Genomic DNA, 24,492 nt, shown 5'->3' with positions numbered 1-24,492 from the left:
TTTGAATTTTTAAGTAGCAGGAATCTTTCCGCAAGTAACATATGCCAGTTGTGCTTAATTTCTTGCATGATTCACTCATCCCCTCTCCGCCTTCAAGTCTAAGTCTCTGACAAAAGAGAAGAATCAGTGCTCCCACCCATGAATGGCATTCTGCTTCTGAACATATATGCTAGCCTGGCTCTTCCATGGATGGCTGATAGGATCTCTTGCTTCATTCAAGACATGCAGAGATTCCTGCTGCGTTGAGGAGCAAGGGAACAGCTCTACCTGCTATCTGACAAAGGAGATAAGTGTATGGATGAGCTGAGGATCTCTTTTATTTTTATCGTAAAGGGATAGTATAATTAATAGTAGGGTTGGCTTGCACCCGTGGTCAATGATTGTGCGCCATAATATCTGACATTAGAAATATCCCAAGTGGGTACAGAATAGGTACTGGGTCAAAAGTACACCCTTGTACTGAACACACACCATACTCACCCTGAGAATTGGAGTGTGTGCTTTTTTTAAACAAAAACCAAAACCTTTCAAATCTGTCAAAAGTGCCTGTCATAACAGTTCCTTTGACATGGCTGATTGCCTGAATTTCAGAACTGCTGAGAAACCCTACTTAGCAGAATGTCAGACCACCTACAGAGAAGCAACCTCATCTGGTGAGGGTATATATGGGGCACCCACATGGTGCTCCCTCTTCTACAAGGGCTGCCACATTCACTGTGGTGAAGGGAATAGTTCTGTACATGGAAAGGGCTGTGCAGTGCAGAAGAAGCTGTGTACATTGTTTGCTTTGTTGCATACATGAGTCTTTCGACTGAGGCACTAGAGCATCTACAACCTGTTATCAGAGGGTGCACTAGCTTTTGCAAATTGGAATCAGTGCACTTAACTTCCATAAAGCATGATTAGTGGGGGAAAATTGAGGAGGGCATACAAAGTTTAGATTTCCCCCCCTGTAATGCATGAAATGTAAAGAGCACTGTCAGACACTAGCAGGAAATGTTACCGAATTTTTTGCTCTATAAGACTCACTTTTTCCCTCCTAAAAAGTAAGGGGAAATGTGTGTGCGTCTTATGGAGCGAATGCAGGCTGCGCAGCTATCCCAGAAGCCAGAACAGCAAGAGGGATTGCTGCTTTCACTGCGCAGCGATCCCTCTTGCTGTTCTGGCTTCTGAGATTCAGAATATTTTTTTTCTTGTTTTCCTCCTCCAAAAACTAGGTGCGTCTTGTGGTCTGGTGCGTCTTATAGAGTGAAAAATACGGTACTTCTCCTATATATTCCACCCTGAGTACTCTAAATGGGCCCTCCTTTGTGGCAGGCATTGGTGCCCCTGTGACTAGGAACTGCTTAATGCTAACAGTGCTGTCCGCATTATTTCTGTAGCATCAAAGGTGGCCATGACTGGGCCATTTAAATTGGAACTGGAACTGCTCTTTTGATGTTGGAATCTTCCTTGTACCACGTCAGACCGCAGGTCCATCTGACTGGCAGGGGCTCTTCCAGATTTCAGGCATGAGTTTTTCCAAGCCGTACCTAGAGATCCAAGGAATTGAACTCGAAACCTTTTGCATGCAATGAGCTCTGGCACTTCTCCTAAACAGCCTCTGCATCTCAGTGAAAGGGTCAGAGAGCCATGGCTGACTTCTGCTGGAATCAAAGGCTATGGTTCTGGGAGAAGCAAGGCCCCTTTGGGGTGTTAATGCTGTGACCTCCCTCCATTGTATATATGTGTAAATAAACCATCTGTTCTAAAGATACCACAGTCTCTGCTGTGCCTCATTCCAAAGAAAACACGAACCCTGGGTAAGCACCTGGAACCCCTGGAATCTTGCACTGCTCAGAGATTGGGGTGGCAAGCAACAATGCTATATTAGGAAAGTTTTAATGGAAATTTCATTTTAATGGAGGTGTTTAATGAGAAAACCAATAGCATATTTCAGCAATCTCAGGAGAAAATTCAGCAGAATGGTGGGCCAAGAGGTTGGAGCGGGGGAGTGGTGATAGAACCCATTATTGTCAAAAAACCTTTTGAAATTATGTGAGAAGCTGTGCCAGAAGCCTGCCTTCAGTACCAGAACTGGCTATGTGTTTTTTCTGTGACCAGCTTTATTCAGGTCAAACTAAATGGTCACATAATGGACCCTTGCAGCTGTGAAATCTTTTTCTTTCTCTTCAGTGCTTAAGGGCTTCCTCTCCTCCGCCAGCAATTTGCCTCTTTGGGGGCTTTTCTGCTAATTGTAGACTAAACTCGCAGGCTTTCTGAGGCATTTGTAAAAATTATAACCAGCTTCCCTCCTGTTGAGTAGTAAAGGGTACCTGTCTGCTGAAGAGCTCTCAGGCTAAACACAGGGGTTGGGTGAAGCCTTTACGACCTGTCACGATGCCTCTCCCATGAAGCCCTGCAGTGTACAGCATCAGCAAGTCTCCCAAGAGCGATTTGGGCAGGTTGCAGCTTCTTCTGTGGCAGAGGAAACTACATCTCCCTCCTGTAAAAGCATAGGAGCTCTGCTCCATGTTGAAAATGGTAATCTGGTCACCGTTCCCCTGTGCACTTTCATTGTCCACACATGGATGAAAATAAGACTCAGCCCACCCCCCCCGTGTGTAAGATGCAGACCTACTTCAGATGATCATTCAGTGTTTTATGAAGAATGTTTTATGAAGCTGGGGACAACTATTGGATCCAAGCACATCTCCCCCATCTCTCCCCTCCCCCATTGTGTACTGGCTTCAGCATAAAGATCTTGGCTTGTATTAAATGAAGATTTATTGTTATGCAGGTGTGTGTGTGTATATATATAATGTCCAAAGCCCAATTTGGTTGTAATGCTGGTGCTTACCAGCACTGCATCCTCCTGGCCACAGATCCTCTGTTTGATTATAAGATTCCTATGCTGGTGTTCAGGCAATTGCCTCCCAAAATGTACAAGTCAATGTACTCTTACTGGCCTAAATATTAAAAGGGCAGTATACAAAGGCCTTAACCCATGTATGGGATACCTGTGGCCCTCCAGTTGTTGTTGGTCTATAAGTCCCACCATTCCCACCATTTGCCATGCTGGCTGGGGTTAATGTGAGACATGGAATCCCAACAACATCAGGATGGCTCAGGTTTCCCATTCTTGCCTCAGTTAAGTAATTAACTATGGTTTGCACAGGCACAATGACTCAGTTTGAATATGACACTGAGCACGTGGGAAAGACACATGCACTGAAAGATTTGTTGTTTTACACACTCAGGGCAATAATTGAACCAGACACCAGAGGATTCTCTAATAATCTCACACATGGGGTGAGAAGAGTTCCCTTAGGCAGGGAGTTAGAAATGGCTCTGCTTGTGTGGGGGCCTCTTCGGCGCTTATTTAGTTATGGATTTGAGTGCTGAGGTGGCACTGATGATAGTGGTACTGAAGCACGTGAACGTAAGCAGGTACTCGCTTGGTGTTAAATAAGGATCAGGCAGACTCAGCAATGGAGAATAAGAAGGTGAAGTTTATTGCCAGGCAATAAGGACCCAGTTTGGAATCTCTTCCAAAAGGAACTGGGACCCCGATTGACAGAAATCCAGAGGTCTTTATACCTGAGCAGATCACAGCAAATCATAGATCATGAGACAACCATGAGACAGTCACGATATTGTCAGTGAAAATTAGCCAATTAGCAAGCTTCTTGCCATGCTACCAGCTCCTGGTCAAGCACTGGTCAAGCACGGAGTTCTAGTTCTGCTTTCCGATGCTTGCAGTGACGCTCTGTCTAACCTCTCCCCTAGTTATAACAGGACAGGGAGTTTGGAGATTTTGTGGTTTTGCTCTTCCTGTTCTGTGGATTAATTTAGCCTGTATCTGAGGGGATTTTGTACCAGAATCTCTGATTCACGTCTTCCCCATGTCCAGGGTACACGGATGTTTGTAGGGGAAAGGTCGGCTCCTAATTTTGCTGTTTCAAGCAGTATGCAGTTAGCTAAGGCACAGCTTCCCTTTGATTCAAAATGGATTATAAAATACTGTAAGCCCTGATTATGTGTGAGCATATATGAATATATTGATTACTGATAACTGATTATATGGATAGCATAGGGGTAGCCCTTCTTCCTTGCCTCAGTACCAATTTAAACAAAATAAATTGTATTCTTTTAATATTATCAAAACAAAACAAAAACAAAATACCTCAGTATCTCCCTCCAATCAGCTTCCCAGTTGGGAAGAGTCAACATTATTTCCTTTGTTTGCTTAGCAACAAGGATTAAGTGTCCTTAGCAATGGTGCTGCCTACTGTGTGCTGAAGCATTAGAGCTGTCTTCATTTTTGCCTGATTGACTTGCTTTAAAAAAATAAATAAAGCTAAGAGTCTGAGGCCTCTGCTGGTCTGCTCCCCTCTCCACCAAATCCAGCCCTTTATATCCATCTGTTGGCAGCTTTGTACTCACCCACAGACACCTCTTTCTTGTCAGGGTTAAGGCTCAGCTTTTTCACTCTCATCCAGCCCAGTGTTGGGTCCAGACACTGAGCCAGGGCTTCACTGCCTCTCCTGATTCAGGAGTTATAAAGAAATAGCACTGGGGGTCATGAGCTTACTAATGACACTTCGCCTGGCATTGTAGAATCCATTCCACTTTTCCAAGTTGCTAATTGACGTTATTCTTGAATGAAACTCTTCTGCATCAGAGAAACGGAGGCACAGAGATTTGAAGATTTAAGTTAGCTGACCTCTGGCTTCGTGGGGAGCCTGCAGCAATCAGAAATTAAGTTTGTTTGTCCTTGTCTCTCTGTCTGCCACAGGTGTGTTCCTTTTCTGTTGGACTCCTTTCTTTGTGGTCCACATAACCAGAGCCTTGTGTCACTCCTGCACCATCCCCAGCGAGGTAACCAGCATTGTGACATGGCTGGGCTACGTCAACAGTGCCCTCAACCCCATCATCTACACCGTCTTCAACACTGAATTTAGGAACTACTTCCGCAAAGTTTTGCACATCTTCTGCTAACACTGCTGGATTCTAAACATAGAACTGGATTCTGAATATAGAACAGAGTGTACTACACAAGGCAAAGAGCCAGACAAATTTAACTTCTTTGTATAGTTTATTAAAGTTTTATTTCTTGCTACATTACTGTGTGCTTCAGTCTTTTTTCCTCCGGTTGGGTGAAGACAGATGCTACAACAATGCAGTTCCTCTTTTGAATGCACAACAATTATGGACATAGCCATTTATCCACGGCACAAATGATCTTTTCAAATAACTCTTTTATTGTCAGATGGAGCCGCCTTCCTCCAGTTTTGTGCTCTCCAGATGTTTTGAAGAGAAACTCCCATCATGCAACTCCCATCATGCTGGCTAAAGCTGCTGGCAGCTGTAATGCAAACATCTGGAGGGCACCAGGTTGGGGAAGGCTGATAGAGAGGCTACTACTTTTGGTGAGACTGCTGATGTGGCCTAAAACAAACGTGTCATCACCCCTGTGTACCACCTTCAAGTGTGCATCTACATGCCAAGTTCCAGCATGTGCTAAGAAGCATTTGCAGTGGTTGCCTCCCACCCCAATTTATGGTACCATTTTCCCCTAGAAAAGAATTAAAGCACCTTCTGGTGGTGCTGTAAAACCTTTCCTAGTTTCTAACGCTTATTATTTTATATCATTAAAATAAAAAGATTTTAAAACATAACTACCATATAACTGACAATCACCAATAGATGTTTATCTCTGCCTGGGGCCTTTCACAAGGGCTATGGAATTGAGCAAAGGGGGAAGAAAACAAACATGGCCACCATGTCTATAGCAATCTATCCCCTCCACTACTGTAGCCTACAACATTGGCCAGTTCCACACCCTTTGATCAGAAGCATAGCACAATTTTTACCAGGCTCTGAACATCCCTGCAGCATGGGAAAGACATGTGGCAGGAAAATGTGTGTCATGTATGTACAATGGTTCCTTGGTTCTCAAACGCTTTGTTTCTCAAAATCCGAAAACCCAGAAGTAAGTGTTCCGGTTTTCAAACGATTTCTGGAAGCTGAACATTCGATGCAGCTGTCAGCTATTGTTTCCGGGATACCTGCACCTATCAAAAGCTGTGCCTTGGTTTTCTAACATTTCAGAAATCAAACGGAATTCCAGAATGGATTAAGTTTGGTGCTTTTGTTTTTGCTATTTATTTTTTGTTTTTGAGGCTTTTTCGGTTAATTTGTTTTTGTGACTGTGTGGAACTCAGTTCATCTACTGATTGATTGATTGATTGATTGATTGTGTGACTGCGAAAATGGATAAAAGCCCCCCATCCACACAATGACTATCATCAGTACAGGGAAGGGGGGAAAATTAAATTTTCATTTTTATCATCTACAATACTGTCTTATTTATTTTATAGTACAGTACATTGATTATTGCTTTCATTTTATGGATCAACGGTCTCGTTAGATAGTAAAATTCATGTTAAATTGCTGTTTTAGGGGTTGTTTTTTTAAAGTATGGAATGGATTAATTCGTTTTGCATTGCTTTCTATGGGAAAGCACGCCTTGGTTTTGGAACGCTTTGGTTTTGGAACGGACTTCCGGAACGGATTAAGTTTGAGAACCAAGGTAGCACTGTACTATATGTTTGACCTGCGTGCAGTGATTAAAAGACCTAGTTCAGTGGAGTCCAGATAAGCATGATATGGGTTTATGTACACTTCTGCATAAATTGTGGCCACTGAAGGCCAGAGGTCAGCAGTAAAAGCAGAGATTGCAGTTCAATATGCTTTGCTTATTTTGTCCGTATTGATCTCCACGAGGCAAGTCTGTGGAACATGTTATGGGAATGGAGCAGACATGCCACTTAATTGCTAATGATCCTTGGAGCAGGGTAGCTGGAGAGCAATTCATTCATAGGAATGTAGGAAGTTGCCTTATACTGAGTCAGCTCATCGGTCCATCTATTGTTGGCCCTGGTTAGCAGTGGCTTTCCAGGGATTCAGGCAGGAGACTTTCCCAAATCCACCTGGGGACATCAGGGATTGAAGCTGGGATCTTCTACCTGCTAAGGATGTTCTCTGCCACTGAGCTATGGCCCATCCACTTCCCTTCATTTGCTTGGGAATCTCATCAGAATGATTCTAGGCAAGACAAAAAAAAATTGGTGGGTGAACAGAACCTGAGATGGACCAGGGAAATGATTGAATGCCTTCTCTTAAAGAACCATAGAATTGTAGAGTTGAAAGGGACCCTGAGGATTATCTAGTCAACCCCCTGCAATACAGGAATCCTCTCCACAGCTATCCCTAGGTGGGCTTGAATCACCAGTCTTCTGGTTAACAGCCAGATGCACTGACCCATTGCAACACAGAGGTCGTCAGAGGAGCAGCTTCTTGGACAGATGCGCTCCTCTGATGACCTCTAGTATTAAGTACGCTGTGCAGGTAGCTCTACAAAGTTGATTTTTCTTCTTAAAATGCACAATATTTCCACTATACTGAAAACCCAACATTGTGAAAGCCACCTGCAGAGCATACTTAATAAAGTCTCTCCCCCCCCCCTTTTGTAATATTCCGTTAGCTTGACTTTTAGGAGAATTTAAAGTTCCTTCCAATTTCTGCCTCTTGACATCTTTCCATGGATAGTGTACCATTCCATTTGGGAAGTCAATAGGCTGGGACCAAAGAATCACAACAACTGAGCAAGGAGCCAGCCCTATTCTCAGCCCACCCAGTCCAAGGAATTCCAGTTCATCATGAAATCCTACAGGGAAACTTTTCTTAGCATCTTTAGACTTTTTCCTGATGATGACAGACAAATTATGTGAAAAATCTGGGCCAAAAAAAGGAACTCGACAGATGAATCAATAAATAATATTTTTAAAAATAGTTTTAAAATATTTTTCCATATAGAAATAAAGGTCTCCATATAACAAGAGCAGAAAATTTTGTCCTGAGCCGAGAAACTGAAAGTATATAGGAAAAGGCTCTTGTAGAGTTTGCCCTGCTCTCCTAAGGCCCAAATCCACACATCAAACTCCATTCATCCCTGGAATCACTATCCCTACAATTTAAGTCAACCCATCCAGTTTATATAATGATGCTCCAGACAAAATGAAAACACAAACAGGATGTCTGCCTGATTAAAGATAAAATCTCATGCACACACACACAGTTTATAAGACATGCTTTGCTGAACTAACTCCATATAAACCCGGGCATGTACTGCTTCCTGCTGAATATTTCAAAATTATTGTTTCTATTTCTCAATAAGCTCTTGCAATCCACTTGTAAGAGACCTCCTGCTGATTCATGACTGTCCAAAAGGGTAATAAAGAAGGGAAGCAAGCCAATTTTCAGGCTGGGCCAATCTCACGCTTCATTACCTTCCTTGCATGCACAGCAGGGGTTATTTAAACAGAGCCTGGCAGGGTTTTCTTGTACACCCAGGAACTAATATCTCCAGATATTATACATACATAGGAGTTGCAGTTTGGCTGGAATTATGCTTGGGATGGCTGAATCTGTCAATTCTGGTTTCTCTTAGTTTCCCATTTTTCCAATCTCAAATTCAGTTCTCAAGTTCACATCCGTTTGTGGGGTTTTTTAAGTCTTCATGAAAAGTCATCATAATTTTAGTGTGAATTTCTCATAATTACACATTTGTATGACATTTTGCCTAAATACATATTTTGGAGAACATTTCCCCCTAAAATAATGCAGTTTGCAAGTCCCGTCCCCCCAGTTTTTTTTATGCACATGCTACTCCACTACTTGCATTTTTGTACATATTACTTGGCTGGTGACCAACATTGCAAAATAGGAAGAATGTAAACTTCAAAAGATGGCTATGTTCTGTTGTTTAAAAAAGTCTGAATTCAGCAGATTAACCTTCAAAGGCAACTGAACTGAATGTCTCTCTCCTCCCTAAATAGCACCAGTGCGCTCTCTTACACACACACACACACACACACACACACACACACTATATTGAGCTCCAGGTAATATATTCAGTTATTTTCATCTAATGATATTAATTAAGAGGCAGATGATTAAATCAACTCGCTATTTTGTAATACATTTGCTGTTCTAATTTTAACCTTCGAATGTGCCAACCAAGTGAGATTTAACCAAGGACTGTTGTCCCAAGGCAGTTCACGAATCATGTAAAGATGTGCACAGAATCCTGTAGCCATGATGACTTCTAGCTTCTCCCTTGGGAATTCTTTTGGAGATGATTCCTGGATTGCTTAGGTGTCACAATGGTACCAATGGGATAGAATCAAAAGACAATTTTGCATGGATTTCTAATTAACATTAAAGTCAGCTGTGGAGACTGGGATGGAAGACTGGTAAGTGGGTATGGAGCTTCTTAACCCAGGCTTGTGTGTGTGTGTGTGTGTGTGTGTGTCTGTGTCTGTGTCTGTGTCTGTGTGTGTTGGGAGGCGGGAGCTTAAAACTGTTCATCCGATTTTCCCTCTGCAGGGAAAAATATATAGGGTGAAAAGCAGCACTGCAGAGGGATAAATTATTAGCAGAAAAATACAGGAAGAGGCCGTAAAATTTCCTTCCTTCTCTAGCTGTTGGTCTCCTGTTGCAGCTTCCACAACTGCATTTAAAGGGGAGGAGGAGAAATGTAAGGAAAAACTACAGGCAAATAAATGTATATTATTTCGGTTATATCTGTTTCAGTTTCTCAACATTTATCCTGAATAGCTTCAAACTGAGAAATTAAGACAGTCTGCTATGGCTCTAGCATGCTCCCACCCCTGGTGTACACATTAGCCACAATCCACATCTATCCTGCAGTTTCTTGAGAACTACTACTGTTTGTATTGGGGTGACAGGGTCCAGTTACCCTTTAGTGTGCAGAGTGAGCAATGTTCATCTGAGGAATCTTGATTAGAGTGTACACTTTACCTGCTGCAATCACACACAGAGAGATGCTCATTGGTAAGAAAATAATAAAGTGGTTTATTGTAGGAGATACATGTATCTTGGATAGAAAAGTTTCCAGTTTGGGTCAAACTAGTGTAGAGCTGAACATGGTAGCCATAGTTAGTTAAAGATTACTTCTAATATTGAGGTCCAAGAGAGGAAGTGTGAGGAGGAGGAAGCTGTAAACAGAATGGAACATAAGATGTATCACTCTGCAAGGAGATAAATAAGGTGATAGGTTAAAAGATCAGGGATGGTCTGGGAATGTGGAGGTCCCTCACTCTATCTTAACTCCATGCAAACTTCTCTTCTGCAAGCTGAGTGGCATCCAAATTGCCAACAGCTCAGTGCATTTTCTGTTAAACCAGCTTCCATCCAATTTGAAAATATAAGCCACATTCACTTGACAGCTAAGCCCTTTGAGACAGCCATTGCAGATGTGCAGACGACAGCTTCATGAATAGGAGTTCCAGGGGACTTCAGGTAAAGACATGCCTGCCTCCTCTCTGGTGTGCCCACCGACTTGCAAATGCAACTTGAGAAATAGAGGAGTCTCACTGCATTTTAAGACATGAATGTCTACATAGCCCAAGACTGGGTGGTGGTAACAGCAATCCTAAGTTTATTTGCTTCTATTGAGTCCTGTCGAGGAGAGTCTGCAGAACTAGCAGCACACAAGCTGGGTAATATTTGCCTCTGTTAATGGCCAACACTCACGCCTCATATAATTCTGCGGCCCCTTCCAAAGCCTTGCCTTTTTGTACAACTAATGGCAACTAGCATAATAGTGTAAGCAAGGGGTTTCAGAATGAGACAGGGTTGACTGTGGTTAAAAAAGTGAAATACTTGGGTATAAACATGACAGCTAAGAATGTGAATTTATTTAAAGATAATTATGAAAAAACTTGGACAGAAGTGAAAAAAGACTTGGAGATTTGGTCAAATTTAAAGCTTTCCTTGTTAGGTCGAATTGCAGTCATAAAGATGAATGTATTGCCAAGAATGTTGTTTTTGTTTCAAGCATTGCAAATAATGGATAAAATGGACTGTTTCAAGAAGTGGCAAAAAGATATATCTAAATTTGTCTGGCAGGGCAAAAAGCCCAGAATTAAATTTAAGATATTAACGGACTCAAAGGAAAGAGGGGGGTTTGCCCTGCCAGACTTCAAACTGTACTATGAAGCGGCAGCTTTCTGCTGGCTGAAAGAATGGCTGCTTCTTGAAAACACAGACATTTTGGACTTGGAAGGATTTAACAATATTTTTGGGTGGCATGCATATCTGTGGTATGACAAGGTTAAAGCACATAAAAGTTTTAAAAACCATATTGTCAGAAAAGCACTATTAAATGTCTGGGTCAGATATAAAGACTTGCTGGAAAACAAAACTCCAAGGTGGCTATCGCCAATGGAAGCAAAGGCTGTTAAAAAGTCTAATATGGAGTCAAAGTGGCCAAGATACTGGGAAATCTTGGAAAAGGAAGGGGACAAATGGAGATTGCAGAATTTTGACAAATTAAAAGGGAAGGTGAGAGATTGGTTGCATTATCATCAAATAAATGAAGTGTTTAAAATGGACAGTAAAATTGGCTTCCAGGTGGAAAAATCAAAATTGGAGACAGAACTGTTAGAACCCAGTACTAGAAATTTGTCAAAAATGTATAATTTGCTGCTGAAATGGAATACACAGGATGAAACGGTTAAGTCAAGTATGATTAAATGGGCTCAGGACATTGGTCATAACATTTTGTTTGCTGACTGGGAAAAGTTGTGGACCACCGGGATGAAATTTACGGCATGTAATGCCTTAAGAGAAAATATTATGAAAATGATCTATAGGTGGTACATAACCCCAGTCAAGCTTGCAAAGATTTACCATTTGCCTGACAATAAATGTTGGAAATGTAAAGAAAAGGAAGGTACATTCTTTCACCTTTGGTGGACGTGCCCGAAGATTAAGGCATTCTGGGAAATGATCTATAATGAACTTAAAAAGGTATTTAAATATACTTTCACCAAGAAACCAGAGGCCTTTCTCTTGGGTATTGTCGGCCAAGGGGTGTCAAAGACAGATACAACTTTCTTTATGTATGCTACAACAGCAGCTAGAATACTCATCGCAAAGTACTGGAAGACGCAAGATCTACCCACACTGGAAGAATGGCAGATGAAGGTGATAGACTACATGGGTTTGGCAGAAATGACGAGCAGAATCCGAAACCAGGGAAGAGAAACAGCGCAAGAAGAATGGAAAAAATTTAAGGACTATTTAAAGAAATACCACAAAGTTAATGAAAGCTAGAATGATGATGGATTGAAAGTAAATGGTTACTATTAGCAATGGTTAAGACAAGGAGAATAAGGGAGGTTAGCTTAAAGTTAAATTAAAATAAGGGAAGATTTGCTGAGTAATTGATAAGAATTTGGAATACAGAAAAGGGAGGCATGAGGAAGTCGGGGAAGGAAGGCATAAAAAATTAGGATATGAAATGGTACATGTTTTTTGTTTTGTTTTTGTTTTTGTATGTTTATGTATGTTATGTTTATATGGAAAAATTTCTGAATAAAAATATTTATAAAAAAAAATATAATAATAGTGTAAGCAAGGAACTACACAGCAGAGCAGCCCGAGCAGGGGAGACGCTTTGATGAGTCACAAAGTGTGTTCCCAAGGAAGCTTTGCCTCTTGCACAGGCTGTGCACCGCTGAGTTGTGATTAGGCAAAGCTACATGGCGCTTCCTGACATTGTGTCCGCTAAACTGGTCAGATAAGAAAAAGTTGGGCCTTGGGAAAAAGAGGAGGGGAGAGGAAAGTAAGAAGGAAGTCAGTAGCCAGAGGTGCATGAAAATGCTTGACCATGAAAGGAAGGAAGATTGAACTGCCATGGAGTATATTGTTCTACATGCTACACTTCTCTTGGCGGCAAAATGATTAAGAGGTTCTAGCACTTCCCTGGGCTTGGTTTCCTTTGGAATGAGGTTACTGAAGGCTAACTGCCATTTTGAAATATTTGCATTTATTTACCAATATATTGGTTGCGCATAGTTGGAGGTAGAGCATTGAAATGCTTCAAAGCTCATTGCTCCCACATCAGATCTTCTAGCAGAACTGACAGCACAATAAGATTCTTGCAGAGAACAACTCAACTCACTCTCTTTTTTAAAAAAAGGTTTCCATGTGTCTAACTTGAACTGCCAATCTAGATCCTTTGCCATACCCAGCTAGGAGCGGTTGTGAGGGAGAAGAGAGGCACCTGCCCCCCATGGAAGAGGTTGGGAGATGTAGGCATACACCTGGTGTTGGGACATATTTTTGTTTCATCTGTGCTCTAAATCTGGCCCTTAGGTTTGCACCATGCAAAGCAACCCTGCTGAGCTCAGTTTCTCCAGTCACCCTGATGCTATTGAACCCAGTTACTCCTTGCAAAGGTCTCGTTTCCCTGCTGAATTGCACTGCTCCTCTGACAAAAGGCCAAAGTCTAGCAGAAGACATGAGGAATGTGAAAGGGACTGAAAAAGAAGCAGCTCCTTTTTCCAAGACCATCTCCTTTTGCAGCTCATTAAGAGTCGAGTCAGCTCTTATCTTCATCAGATAAAGGTCAGGGTGGCAAAAACAGGCAGATAGCACTGGTGGCCTTTCCATTCAGAAGGGAGATGATAACCAAGACAACCCCAAAGAGGTAGGAAATATCAGGACTCTCCCTTCTTTCAACCTCCAAATCCTGGTTTTGCCATGAAGCACTTGCTTAACTCTCCCATGTCTCCTCATCTGCATCCAAGGAAATGTGTTGGCACACGTTCCTCCCTTGCTACTCTCTTCTCTTCCATTCCCTCTTTCTCCTCACCATCAAACACTTGACAGCCTGCTGTCCCAGGTGTGATAGAGGATGCTGCCCCACTGTCCGTGTTCAAGTAAGTTTCAGCTGCTAGTCCTGTTTGATTTTATAACTGGACAGATGCCATCTTGCCCTTTGGCTCGTGATTTGGGATCACAAGCCCAGTTTAGCCTCAAGATTCACCACAAAGTGATGACACCTGTTGAAAGCATTTGCAGATATCTTTCCCATTCACCCATGAGCTCACATTCTAGTTCGAAGAGCAAGGCAAAGCCCCTACCTTATCCAAATGAAGGGCATTTCCTGGTTTCTGCCTCTTCCTCTTACACCTGAGACATACTGCTTGCTCACATTGACTGCTAATCATGAAACTGCACTGGACACAAGCCAACGTTTCTTGCAAAAGACCCCACTGAAATGGAGACCGAGGTAACGTTATTGCCATGTATATCCCTAAGAGTGGTCAACACAAAATGGACAAGGTGACATTGAAGCATTCCTCTTGTGTGGGATGTGCGTCAAGTACACACAGATGTATAACTTCCCCACATTCTGATTATAAACTGTATTACTCTCAGCATAAGGACCAAAATGGTGATGACACAAGTTCCCCTTACTTTACACTTTCTACTGAGGAGAATACTGCTCATTACATTTAACCTGCAAAAGGTGCAAGAAAAATTCCTTTACCACAGAGACATGATTTTTAAAGCTCTGGTTTCCCTGGATGAAAGAAAAATGCACTATTTGGCTGTTATTTAAGACTTTCTGATGGGCTGTTTCATTGCTTAGAAGTTTTAAAAGCTTTGCAGCCAGGACTGGAAATTTGGCAACAGAGTTATTTGGCATGATCAAGAACAACCTTCCTCCCTAAAATTACACCAAAGTGCAATTGAAAGTCTATATATAGAATGCATTTGCAAAGGACTCGTGAATGACTTTGCAATGCCAGAGTAACATTGTGCTTTTCAATGCTGCACTGAAGCAAAAGTCAGCACAACCCTATTTGGGGAGCATCTGATTGTGCGCAGCCATTCTTTCTTTATTTTATTAAGTTTATTTTTAAGTATAATGCAAATTTATAAATAAATACGAGGACCAGGACAGACACTGGAAAGAAAATGGCAAGTGCTATCAATATCAGCAACATTTTATTGTGCTTCTCTCATTCCTCCGACTCCCAAAAACGTTCTTCCTTTTATACGAACGAATATGGCCTAAAACCAATGCTCATTTTATATCCTGCAATTTTAACACTCAGGAAGGTGAAGCTTTCAAATCAATTCCCTTGCAGGAATAAGGTGAAACACACAATTGCACCTTCTCGCTTATTTCTGGCAGCACGAAATCAGAGCTGTAAACTCTTTATAAAGTATTAGTTTTACTGATTTGATTACTGATCAGTGCTGAGCTCTTTCTTGCAGGGAGATATGAGAGAATGTTTTATCATTTATTTTATGGAGTGAAGTGGGTGGAGGTGGAAAACAAACTGAGATGTGTGAAAATTAAAATGATAGTGACCTCCGTAGACACAGTGCAGTCTTCTCAGTTTCTCCTCAGGTGTTTTGTGCAAGACGAATAAGAGGGTGTTTTGTGCAAGACGAGATGGCCTTTTATATGTGAGGTGTGTGAATAGGCTAGGTCTAGCTGTGCTATAATCTCAAGGTTTTGGTGATACTGGACAAATCAACTGTTATATAGCCATTCAAATCAATTGTTTATAGCCGTTCAGACACCACAGATTTGCATTTGCACTCAGAGTGAATGCTACAGGAAGTTTTCTGACTGCTTTGCAGTTTGCTCAGTATCCGCACAATACAGAATTCTGAATATGTCGGAGAACTTTGTCTTGCAGGGGGTGGGATGGAAGAATGCAACAACCAAAACTAAAATCAGTGATAAAGTCAAAGTCCAGGTATACCCTAATGTCAGCACACAAAACCCACTGAAGGGATGGGCTGTTCCATATTCGTTTTGTTACATGAGAGGTAGGGAGAGAACAACAATGGCAACAATTCAAGTTTCATGTGGACCACTTTGGAGGAACCTCAAAAGAAAACAGGTCTCATAAACCACTTTAAAGAACCTTTTAAGTCACTTCAAAGAACCCACCAGAGCTGTAGGATACAACAATTCAAACTGTCCATCAGTTTTGCAGCGGTTTCACACAGAGGACTGTAAACATAATGTAAGTTCCAGAGTTTTCTTTAAAACACGCAGAGCCCCTAAATGTTCTCTTGTCCGTGTCTTGTCAGTTTGGGCACAGTTAGAGAACAGCAACATGTAAACAACATCACGGTTTGATCTTCTGATGAGTTCAGTTCAGTAGGACTTCACAGCGGGGTTACTGGTCCAGCCAGTCTGTTCCCTACACATGTCCATCTAGATGGAAGAGGTGGGGTTCTTCAGACAATAACTTTCTCTATCACATTGTCTGCAACATCCACTTCTTCTGCCTGAACAGTAACTGTGGCTGCCTGGCCACATATATGCTGGTGGTCTTTCCAATCCTGAACAGGAGGGGCAAAAAGCAAAGAGTGTGAAATGAAAGCAGTTACCGGGTAAAAGAAAAACGTAGCAACACTGGGCAAGGGCTGCGGAATTCTAGTTTTATGAGGTGACATTCTGCTTTGAGATTCCCCCAGTACATACACCAGAATCCTAATATCACTTAGCAAAAGGGAACTAAAATTCCATTTATACCCTGTCTCTCCAAAAACATTTTCTCATTGGAAACTTAAGAGCACCAACTAAAAACAATAATTTTGTAACAATTCAATTAAAACCCATATCTTTAAAAAAAAACAAAAAAGCATTAAAAGCAACCCTAAAATTACCACATGAAAAGACTTGAGTAACTAAAATACCTTTTAACATGGCTCCAAAAGGATAAGAGCCAGGGAATAAAACTAGGGAGGGGATTGTTCCCTAAATGGGCTACCATCAAAAGCTATGGGCTTTTCAGCAGACAATGAAACCTGCCAGTTGGGCCTTACTAGATAATCTTCATGTTTGGGTAGGTTCACATGGGAACAGGAGGTCCTTCAGGTTGGTGGGTTTTTCGTGAAGGAATCTACCAAGCAGCCCTTCTGATCAAGCCCCAGTGAAATAAATGAGTGGTGACAGCTGAAAAGTGAGAGGCCATGGGTGTTTGTTTCTCTGGCTTTGCGGAGTATAAGGAATTTATTACCTTCCGCTGACAAAACGTTGAGCAGTAATTGACTTTATGGCAGCCAGTGCACTCGTTCATTGCTTCCCGACCACAGTTTACACAGGATTGCTGTCACAATGCAGACACAGAAGCTAAGTCAATGGGGAGGAAAGAAGCACTCTCTCTTGCAAAGCCTTAATAGTACGAGATACATGATAAAGGGCAGAAGTGATGCACAATTACAGAGGTCCTGTGTAGGGAATACTTTATTTTTTAATAAATAAATAAATTGACTCTTGCCTACAGCAACTGAGCACTTGGAAGGATTAAACAGGCACTTCAGTTCCCTAGACTTTTCCCCTCCAGTTTTCTGAAGGACCACAAGGAAGCCAAGGCTATACTAGTCAGCTTGGGACTCAGCTATACAGCTGCAAATAAAATGTTTTAAGTGCAACATACGTGTCACAAGATGGCAATGGTGAGCCTTATGGAAAAGTCAATGTATTTTTTAAAATGCTTTTTAAAAAAATCATTTTCAGAACGTTTTTTTATATGTGTGTAGATTCCACCTTGGAGGGATACCTCTGACTTTACAGTCGTGAAAACCTAATGTAGCCAAAGATATTCAAGTGTTTATACAACAGACCAACTGTGGATTTTTACCATACCTTCTTTAATATTCCATGTACACAGGAAGCAATATATCTCAATACTTCTTCAAATGCACATATGGTTCAAAACAAGATTAGATATGAATAAACATGTTTATTAATTTAAGAACATAAGGAAAGCTAGCTGGATCAGACCAATGGCCCATCCAATCCAGCATCCTGTTCTCACAGTGGCCAACCAGGTCCCTGTGGAGAAACCTGCAAGCAGGATCTGAGCGTGAGACTACTATCCCCTCCTGCAGCACTCAGCGGCCAGCATTCAGAGACATAGTTCCTCTGGCAGTGGAGGTGGAACAGCCATTGTGGCTAGTAGCCATTGATAGCCTTATTATTATATTTACAATATAAAACAAAACATTGAAATTGTCTATATGAAAACAGTTTAAAATGGTATTAGAAATATTGAAAAGGTTAAAATCACCTCTAGCTAAACAGAAATCAGACACGTGTAACTTCTGTATGACTGGATAGGTTTGCATAAACAAGAATTGTTCAAGCAGTTTTAGCGTATTAAAAAGATAACTTGATTATAGGTTTCAAGAGCTGATGCATTTCATGCAAATTCTTCAACCTTATGAATGCTTATGGGTGAGCCTTGGAGGGAAAAGTGGGATATATAAATATCATAAATATATAAAATGAGTAAGAATTGTACAGCTTTATGTAGTTGTTGTGAACCACTTTGATTTTTTTTTAATGAATTAGCTGTATGTATTTTCTTAAATCAATCAATTGATGCACTGTTATTGTGTGACTGAGTTTCAGATTGCTTTTTATATCCGCAGCCTTGAGCACAGGTGGATTTGTGGGAAATGCTGTATATAAATAAATGGACTGTGTCTATGACTCAAAATAAAATAAAATAAAAGAGTCCCACTTTGTAGTACACGTGTTTAGGTCTGCAGCCTGAACCTGATATATGGAACAGGACGGCCCATAAGAGAGCTCATTAGGCTCCTGCTTTCATCGTGTCTCTAATGATGATGGATGCAGAAAAGTTTGCCGCATGGCCATTTGTGGGGAAGGCAGTAAACAGTGGCAAGCACAAAGTCCCAACTGATTATTTTTTTAGCTCTCATTATTTCTAAGCTCATTTCATGAATTACTTTACTTCACAACTCAAAATACCAGTTCCAGGAAAAGATTTATATATATGCTTCCTGATGAAAATGAAAGTTGGGGGGGGGGAGTGATAGAAAAACAAGCCAACATCATGCAAGGGAAATGTGTGCAGATGGGTTGCAGGTTCCAAAGGGTTGCTTAGGTTTCCAAAGAGCAGGAGGAATTGACCTTGTCATCACCCATCCTTTTTTTTCCCTTCAAAAATGCAAATCTTAAAAAAATGGCCTCTTCGGGCTTCTTTTTCCCAGTGTAACTTGCTCTCGGGGACTCTTTTTTTTAAAAAAGTAAACTTTTATTGTTTTCCTTACATATTCTTTTCCAACAAACCATAATAAAACCATACATTCCCTTTGACTCTGCCGAGTCGCAACTCCCCTCCCTCCTTACAATTGGTATATTTAACCCCTTTCTATCACACACATCATTCTCATAATAATACTATTATACATTGGAGGTATTATGTCAATCCTGCTAGTGTCTTAACCTCTTTACAATTCTTCTTTAAATATTCAATAAATTTACTCCAATTATTTTGGTATCTTTGATCTTCCTGGTCCCGGATCCTCCCTGACAGTTTGGCAGGTTCTGCATATTCTGTCAGCTTTACCTGCCACTCCTGGATAGTTGGTATGTCTTGTATTTTCCATCTTTGGGCCAGGAGGGTTCTTGCGGCAGCCGTAGCATACATAAACAGATTTTGATCTCGCATTTTAATTTCTGTTCCTATTAAGCCTAATAGACACGCTTCCGGTCTATTGGGGAAGGTATGCCTAAATATTTTTTTGAGTTCATTATAAATTGATTCCCAAAAATTTTTAACCTTGTCACAGGTCCACCACATATGGAAATAATCCCCGTCTACTGTCTACCTCTGGGGACTCTTGAGCACTGCTAGTTCTGACTATGAAACACAAGCAAGTGCTGAGAGAGCTCAAATATGGAAAGGGGTAAATAAATAAAAATTAGATAAGCAAAACTCATGAAAACAATATGGTGCTGAACTGTGAATAAAAGAACAACAGTTCTTGGTCACCAAAGTGAGGTAACAGGAGCCTACAACAGAGCCTACAAGGTGGTGCCCTCCAGATGTTGTTGGACTACAACTGCCATCAATCCTGACCATTGGCCAAGCCAGCTGAGGCTGATGGGAGTTATAGTCCAACAACACCTGGAGCGTACCATATGCTTTCCCCTGGTCTGTAATACTGAAAAACTGGGAGAATATCCTTCAAGAATAAGAATACTGAGAGGCATAACTTTTTAAGCTGAAGGCTCTGCATTAGACCTCCCCGTGTCCCCAGTCTGCCTTTTGCCAGCCACTTGGAAGAACCAGGGTTTTTATTCAGAATAAGAACAGGTGATGAGGGTGGGGGTGGGGGAGAGATGTGAGGAAGCATTAGAATAAAGAATTGATTGAGAATAACTGCATTTTTTTCATTCACCTAAAAACAGGCATTAAATCCTCAGGCAACACTTTTAATACAACTGGTGGGGGGAAACGGGACACTGCTTTGGTGAGCTGTCATTATGTCCTTTGGTTCATAAGATCCCATTAAAGTGAGCAAGCTCTACGTGTTGGGGTGGCTTGTTCAAAACCTGAACAAAAATAAGGACGCAAGGAATGTTTCCCAGCTCAATCTGCTTATAGCTCATACCTAGGCGTGATTAGCAACCTGGTAAAACTGAAGGAGGCCAGCGCAGGAAGGGATTCTTGGCAGTGAATAAATTGACATGCTGTGAAAGCATTAACACAGGCCATATTTAGTGCAGATGGATCTGCTAGCTTTCGGGCCCAACTGATTCACACTCTCATTATCACCTAATTTGTTTGCACCATCTGCCTGCAAATTATCTGCAAATCTTGAAATATAACAGGTGCCAGAGAATTATATACCTTGATTTTAGTGGGGGGTACGGCAGTAACTGCTTGTGTACGCAAGCCATTGACAACCTGACACTGCGGCTTGTACAAGGTTTGATATACGTGGGAGCAACATATGGGACTAGGGCCAAAGTAGATGTGCCAGCAGGAGACCCGAGACTGGATTGCCTATGTTTTCTAAAAAGGCAAATGTAGCCATAGAGGCCTGCCAATCTGGATCAAAGCTATAATGTTGGGTGGGCTGCTTCAAACTCACCCTCCCTTGTACCATTTTCCTGATAGGCATCACAGCCTTAATTCTGCTCCTTGCCTCTCAGGGAAAAATGTCCTTGTATGGAAAGGATGACACACACACACACATTCCCCCCCAGCTATAATCCAAATAAGCCCCCCACCCTAGTGCATTTGTCTCTTGCAAGAGCCGCAGAACAGCCTGCTGCCTCATCCTCGCTGAGCTGTGAGTTTGGGTGGGATCTACACTGAAGGAAGCAACTGGGATGTTCTCTGATCAGGGAATGGAAAGTATTGCACAGACACCTCCCGCTCTGCCACCTTGAGTGCCAGTGGGATGCACAAAGGAGTGGTTGGATAGAGCTCCCTCTGTCAACATCACCCTTGAGCCAGTGCCACCAACTGGACTCACACACTTCTGCCCCGACTGGGCCAGGCGAGCTGGGTAGCACTTCCAGAGACCACCTTCTGCACAGGAACAGGTCAAAGTGCTGTGGACTCACAGCTTAAGAGTTGTGAGCACCGGATTCACTCCAACAAGAAGACAGTCGTCGCACAGCAGAGTATAGCAGAGTATAGCAGAGCATAAACGACTCGGAGAGCAGCTCTGTAGAATATCTTCTTTTATTCTATCTACAACTATAATACACAACTATGTACAGAGCTAAATGAGGTCTAAACGAAAATGCTGAACTGCACTGAGTGTCTGCAGCTGCTCTTAGCAGCAACCTTATCTATACACACGATCTCTCTCTAACACTCAGTCTCTCTCTCTCTTTGATGTGAGGCTGGAGCGGAATAAGTAGAGAGCAGAAACCGCCCCCTCCTCTCTCGAGAATCAGCAGAGAACATCAGCAGATTCTTGGATATGGGAGGGGTGAAATCTCCTCACCCTCCTTATGAGTCGGAAACAGGACACATATGCACTCTTTTAGCCTCCATGCAACTGCAGAAGCAAAAAACGCAATACTCATCAAGTGCTACATCACGCCAGGAGGTGCTGCTATCTACACTGCACCCAAATTTCAGAGGGCATTATTTGAAAGAGGCTGCACACTTTGAGCACACATGTGTGCAGGGGGACCCAAAGCCTGTCACAGGAGGCAAAGAGCACCAGCCATTTCACAGCTCGTCCCAGGGAATTCCCAGTTGTGCTTGTGTTATCTGACCGTGCCAGTGGTCTTGGCAGCAGAGCATCATGATACTGGAGCCAGAATGTCCCAAAGGCCACCACAAGTAAGTGGATGACAGCACCCTAACAGTCATGGGGTAGACTTTGTCACTGTACCACCAGGGGATTGGGGGGCGGGGAGCAAACCAAAACTGGAAACGCATAACATTGACAGACAATGACAACATTGTACCAGAACAGAACAGAACGTTCCTGAACTGCTGTTTGATAGCAATGCCTTGTGCTTACCTTAATGATGATTTCTGTTTTTCCATCTACATCTTCAGCTTGTTGAAATAACTGGCCCTGATACTGCTAAAAGGAAAAAGACATTGCAAACTTCAGCTTTACAGACATCTCAGGCTGCTCTTTAGAGCATAGTTAAATGATTCCATTAAAGTGTTCTGCTGCTATATAATTTTCTGTTCAACAACAACACTCCTGTGAGAAGGGAACTCGATGTGATGCAGAAGGGCTGTGATGAAGATCTCCTGTGCAATCTTTGCAAAGTGAATAGAAGCTGCAGGGACCTGACACTGGTTGGAGCCAAGGCATTGGTCAGCAGCAGGAGAGAACCTGCTGTTTAATATTACCTGATTAAAAGCTGCTTTTTACCCCACAGTGGGAAAGCTGCAGGGTCCTAGGTTTGTGTGTGTGCGAGAAAGGAATCACAAGGGCATCCAAACATGCTGCTGACAGCATGCTGCACCCTCAAAAGCTGTTAATTTGGACACAATTTGATAAACTTCAGAACAAGAAAAAGAGTATTAATATTAATTTGAATTTCAAGATTTATCTTTATCTTCTTCTCCCGTCAGTGAGAGCTTTCTAGGAAGTCCAGGTGCTCCCACTTTTCTTCCTGCCCTTCTAATATATTTAGTTTGGTTTAAGTACTTAGATTCAACGTTCTCTGGTCTATATTGCTCTTTGAAGGGGTAGGAGACACCCAAGACAGTAGTTTAAAAGCTCCACCTTTAGGTTTGAAGCTCAGCTTTTGCTATATTAATTTTGTTGGTGCTCTTCTTCCAATATCAGGGCCCTTTAATCTACTATCTTTAGCCTGTAGTTTATTTTCTTTTATATTGGTTGCTATATCCCTGCCTTTCTTTGTTGCTTTGAAGAGTATCTTAGAGGGTATAATAGTCAATTTAACATAAAAGTAGGAATAAACATACGAACAGCAGATAACATTAAATAAAGGAAGATTTGAGATGAAAAGGGGTGGAATAATAGATTATGCAGCTAACAGAGAACTACCTAGAATCCCATGGACTGGGAAGTCCGAGGATAAGAGATAATGGTGAATACTGTATGATGTGTATATATAAGTTGCAAAAAGGCATAAACAAAATAAAATAAAAAGAACAAGAACAAGAAAATAGCATTAAAGAGCCAAGCATGGGAAGCAACTTCATGACACAGAAAACAGAAATTGACTGTTAGCTTTCTACTTGTTGGTCCAGCTTTGATTCATTGGCTGAAAGTTGTTAAGATGCTACAAGGCATTGCCTTGGTACCAGGCTCTATGTAGATCACTACCAACAATGGTGGCCAGCAGCAATTCTGGAATCTATCTCTCCAGGATCTTTCACCTTCCTACATGTGACCCCTTGGTTGAAAGGGCCAGGGATAAAACCCTCCCCCTGAGCTTGCCTTGTCTGGAACCTCTTCAAAACCTTAAGATGCAGGAAGGCAACCACAAGGATCCCAATAGTAGTCTAGCATTGGGGGTGAAAGCATTTTTACTTCTCTCCCATTGTTTCCAGTAGTTGGGACACAATGTATTAATTTTAAAAAATCAAGAAGAAAAGAATGGAGGAGCATGAGAATGTTCCACTGCTCTCACTTCCCATCTGCTAAGGACAGCCCGGAAGAGCATTGGATAAGGTGGACAAACTGCCTCCAGATTCCCTTCCCCTGCTTTAAAACTGTGCAGTTAAACTGGTAAAGGAAGTTTAGGTGTGAAAATCAAGTACTGCATAAATTCCAGTTCTCCATTACTCCACAAAATCTCCTTCCCCACCATCCCACCTCCAGTTAGAAAAAAGAAAAAAGGAAATGGATATGTCTGTAGCTTTGCTAATCTTGGAGGAATGTCTTTATATCCAGACAATCTGTACATATGGTGTCCTCTTCCTCCCCTGCCTGCCCCAGACATTTGATTGATTGGCGGCAGTAGGCTTTGAGGTCTCCTGAACTCTTTCTTTGCTCTACCTGCTTCCCTTTGACAAGCTTCATGTTGCTACAGGCTTATAATGAGAAGGAGTTCTACTGCCATGGGGGCGATCCATCTTTATTTTGGCTTAGTTATCCCACAGGAAGGCTTAAACTTTGGGAGGGGGTTGGCTCATTAGGGGGACTTGCTATGGTGAACAAGTTTGGGTTTGCCCTAAGGTAGGGCAAAAATAGATTGCAAAATTTCACATGGACTTTTTGAACTATAACACTTTCCTCCGTGGTCTTAACTCAATATTCCTTCAAACCAAACCCTTTATTTATATACCCTTCATTCAGCATGGAAACACACAATAAATTCACAATGCA

The 24,492-nt window shown here is 41.8% G+C and overlaps 2 protein-coding genes across 7 annotated transcripts in view; one reads left to right on the top strand and one right to left on the bottom strand.

The window, feature by feature from the left end:
• DRD4 (dopamine receptor D4) overlaps window positions 1–5,103 on the top strand; it is a 34,906-nt gene extending 29,803 nt beyond the window's left edge. Inside the window, exon 4 of the mRNA XM_053395021.1 lies at window positions 4,778–5,103. Within this exon, the coding sequence (XP_053250996.1) occupies window positions 4,778–4,980 (203 nt within the window). The 3' untranslated portion in view covers window positions 4,981–5,103. The remainder of the gene's footprint in view (window positions 1–4,777) is intronic.
• Window positions 5,104–15,424: 10,321 nt separating this feature from the next.
• DEAF1 (DEAF1 transcription factor) overlaps window positions 15,425–24,492 on the bottom strand; it is a 36,407-nt gene continuing 27,339 nt past the window's right edge. For 5 of the 6 annotated variants that reach the window (XM_053394956.1, XM_053394937.1, XM_053394942.1 and 2 more), the window contains exons 11-13: window positions 22,198–22,263; window positions 16,911–17,000; window positions 15,425–16,230 (exon numbers count right to left, since the gene is read on the bottom strand). In XM_053394956.1, the coding sequence (XP_053250931.1) occupies window positions 16,126–16,230; window positions 16,911–17,000; window positions 22,198–22,263 (261 nt within the window). In that variant the 3' untranslated portion in view covers window positions 15,425–16,125. The remainder of the gene's footprint in view (window positions 16,231–16,910; window positions 17,001–22,197; window positions 22,264–24,492) is intronic. The other variant, XM_053394953.1, reaches the window with a different exon arrangement.

Source organism: Podarcis raffonei, chromosome 1 (genome assembly GCF_027172205.1).
Source record: "Podarcis raffonei isolate rPodRaf1 chromosome 1, rPodRaf1.pri, whole genome shotgun sequence".
Lineage (NCBI taxonomy): Eukaryota > Metazoa > Chordata > Lepidosauria > Squamata > Lacertidae > Podarcis > Podarcis raffonei.
The sequence above is the reverse complement of the archived record's forward strand: the minus strand, read 5'-3'. Positions and strand labels throughout refer to the sequence as shown.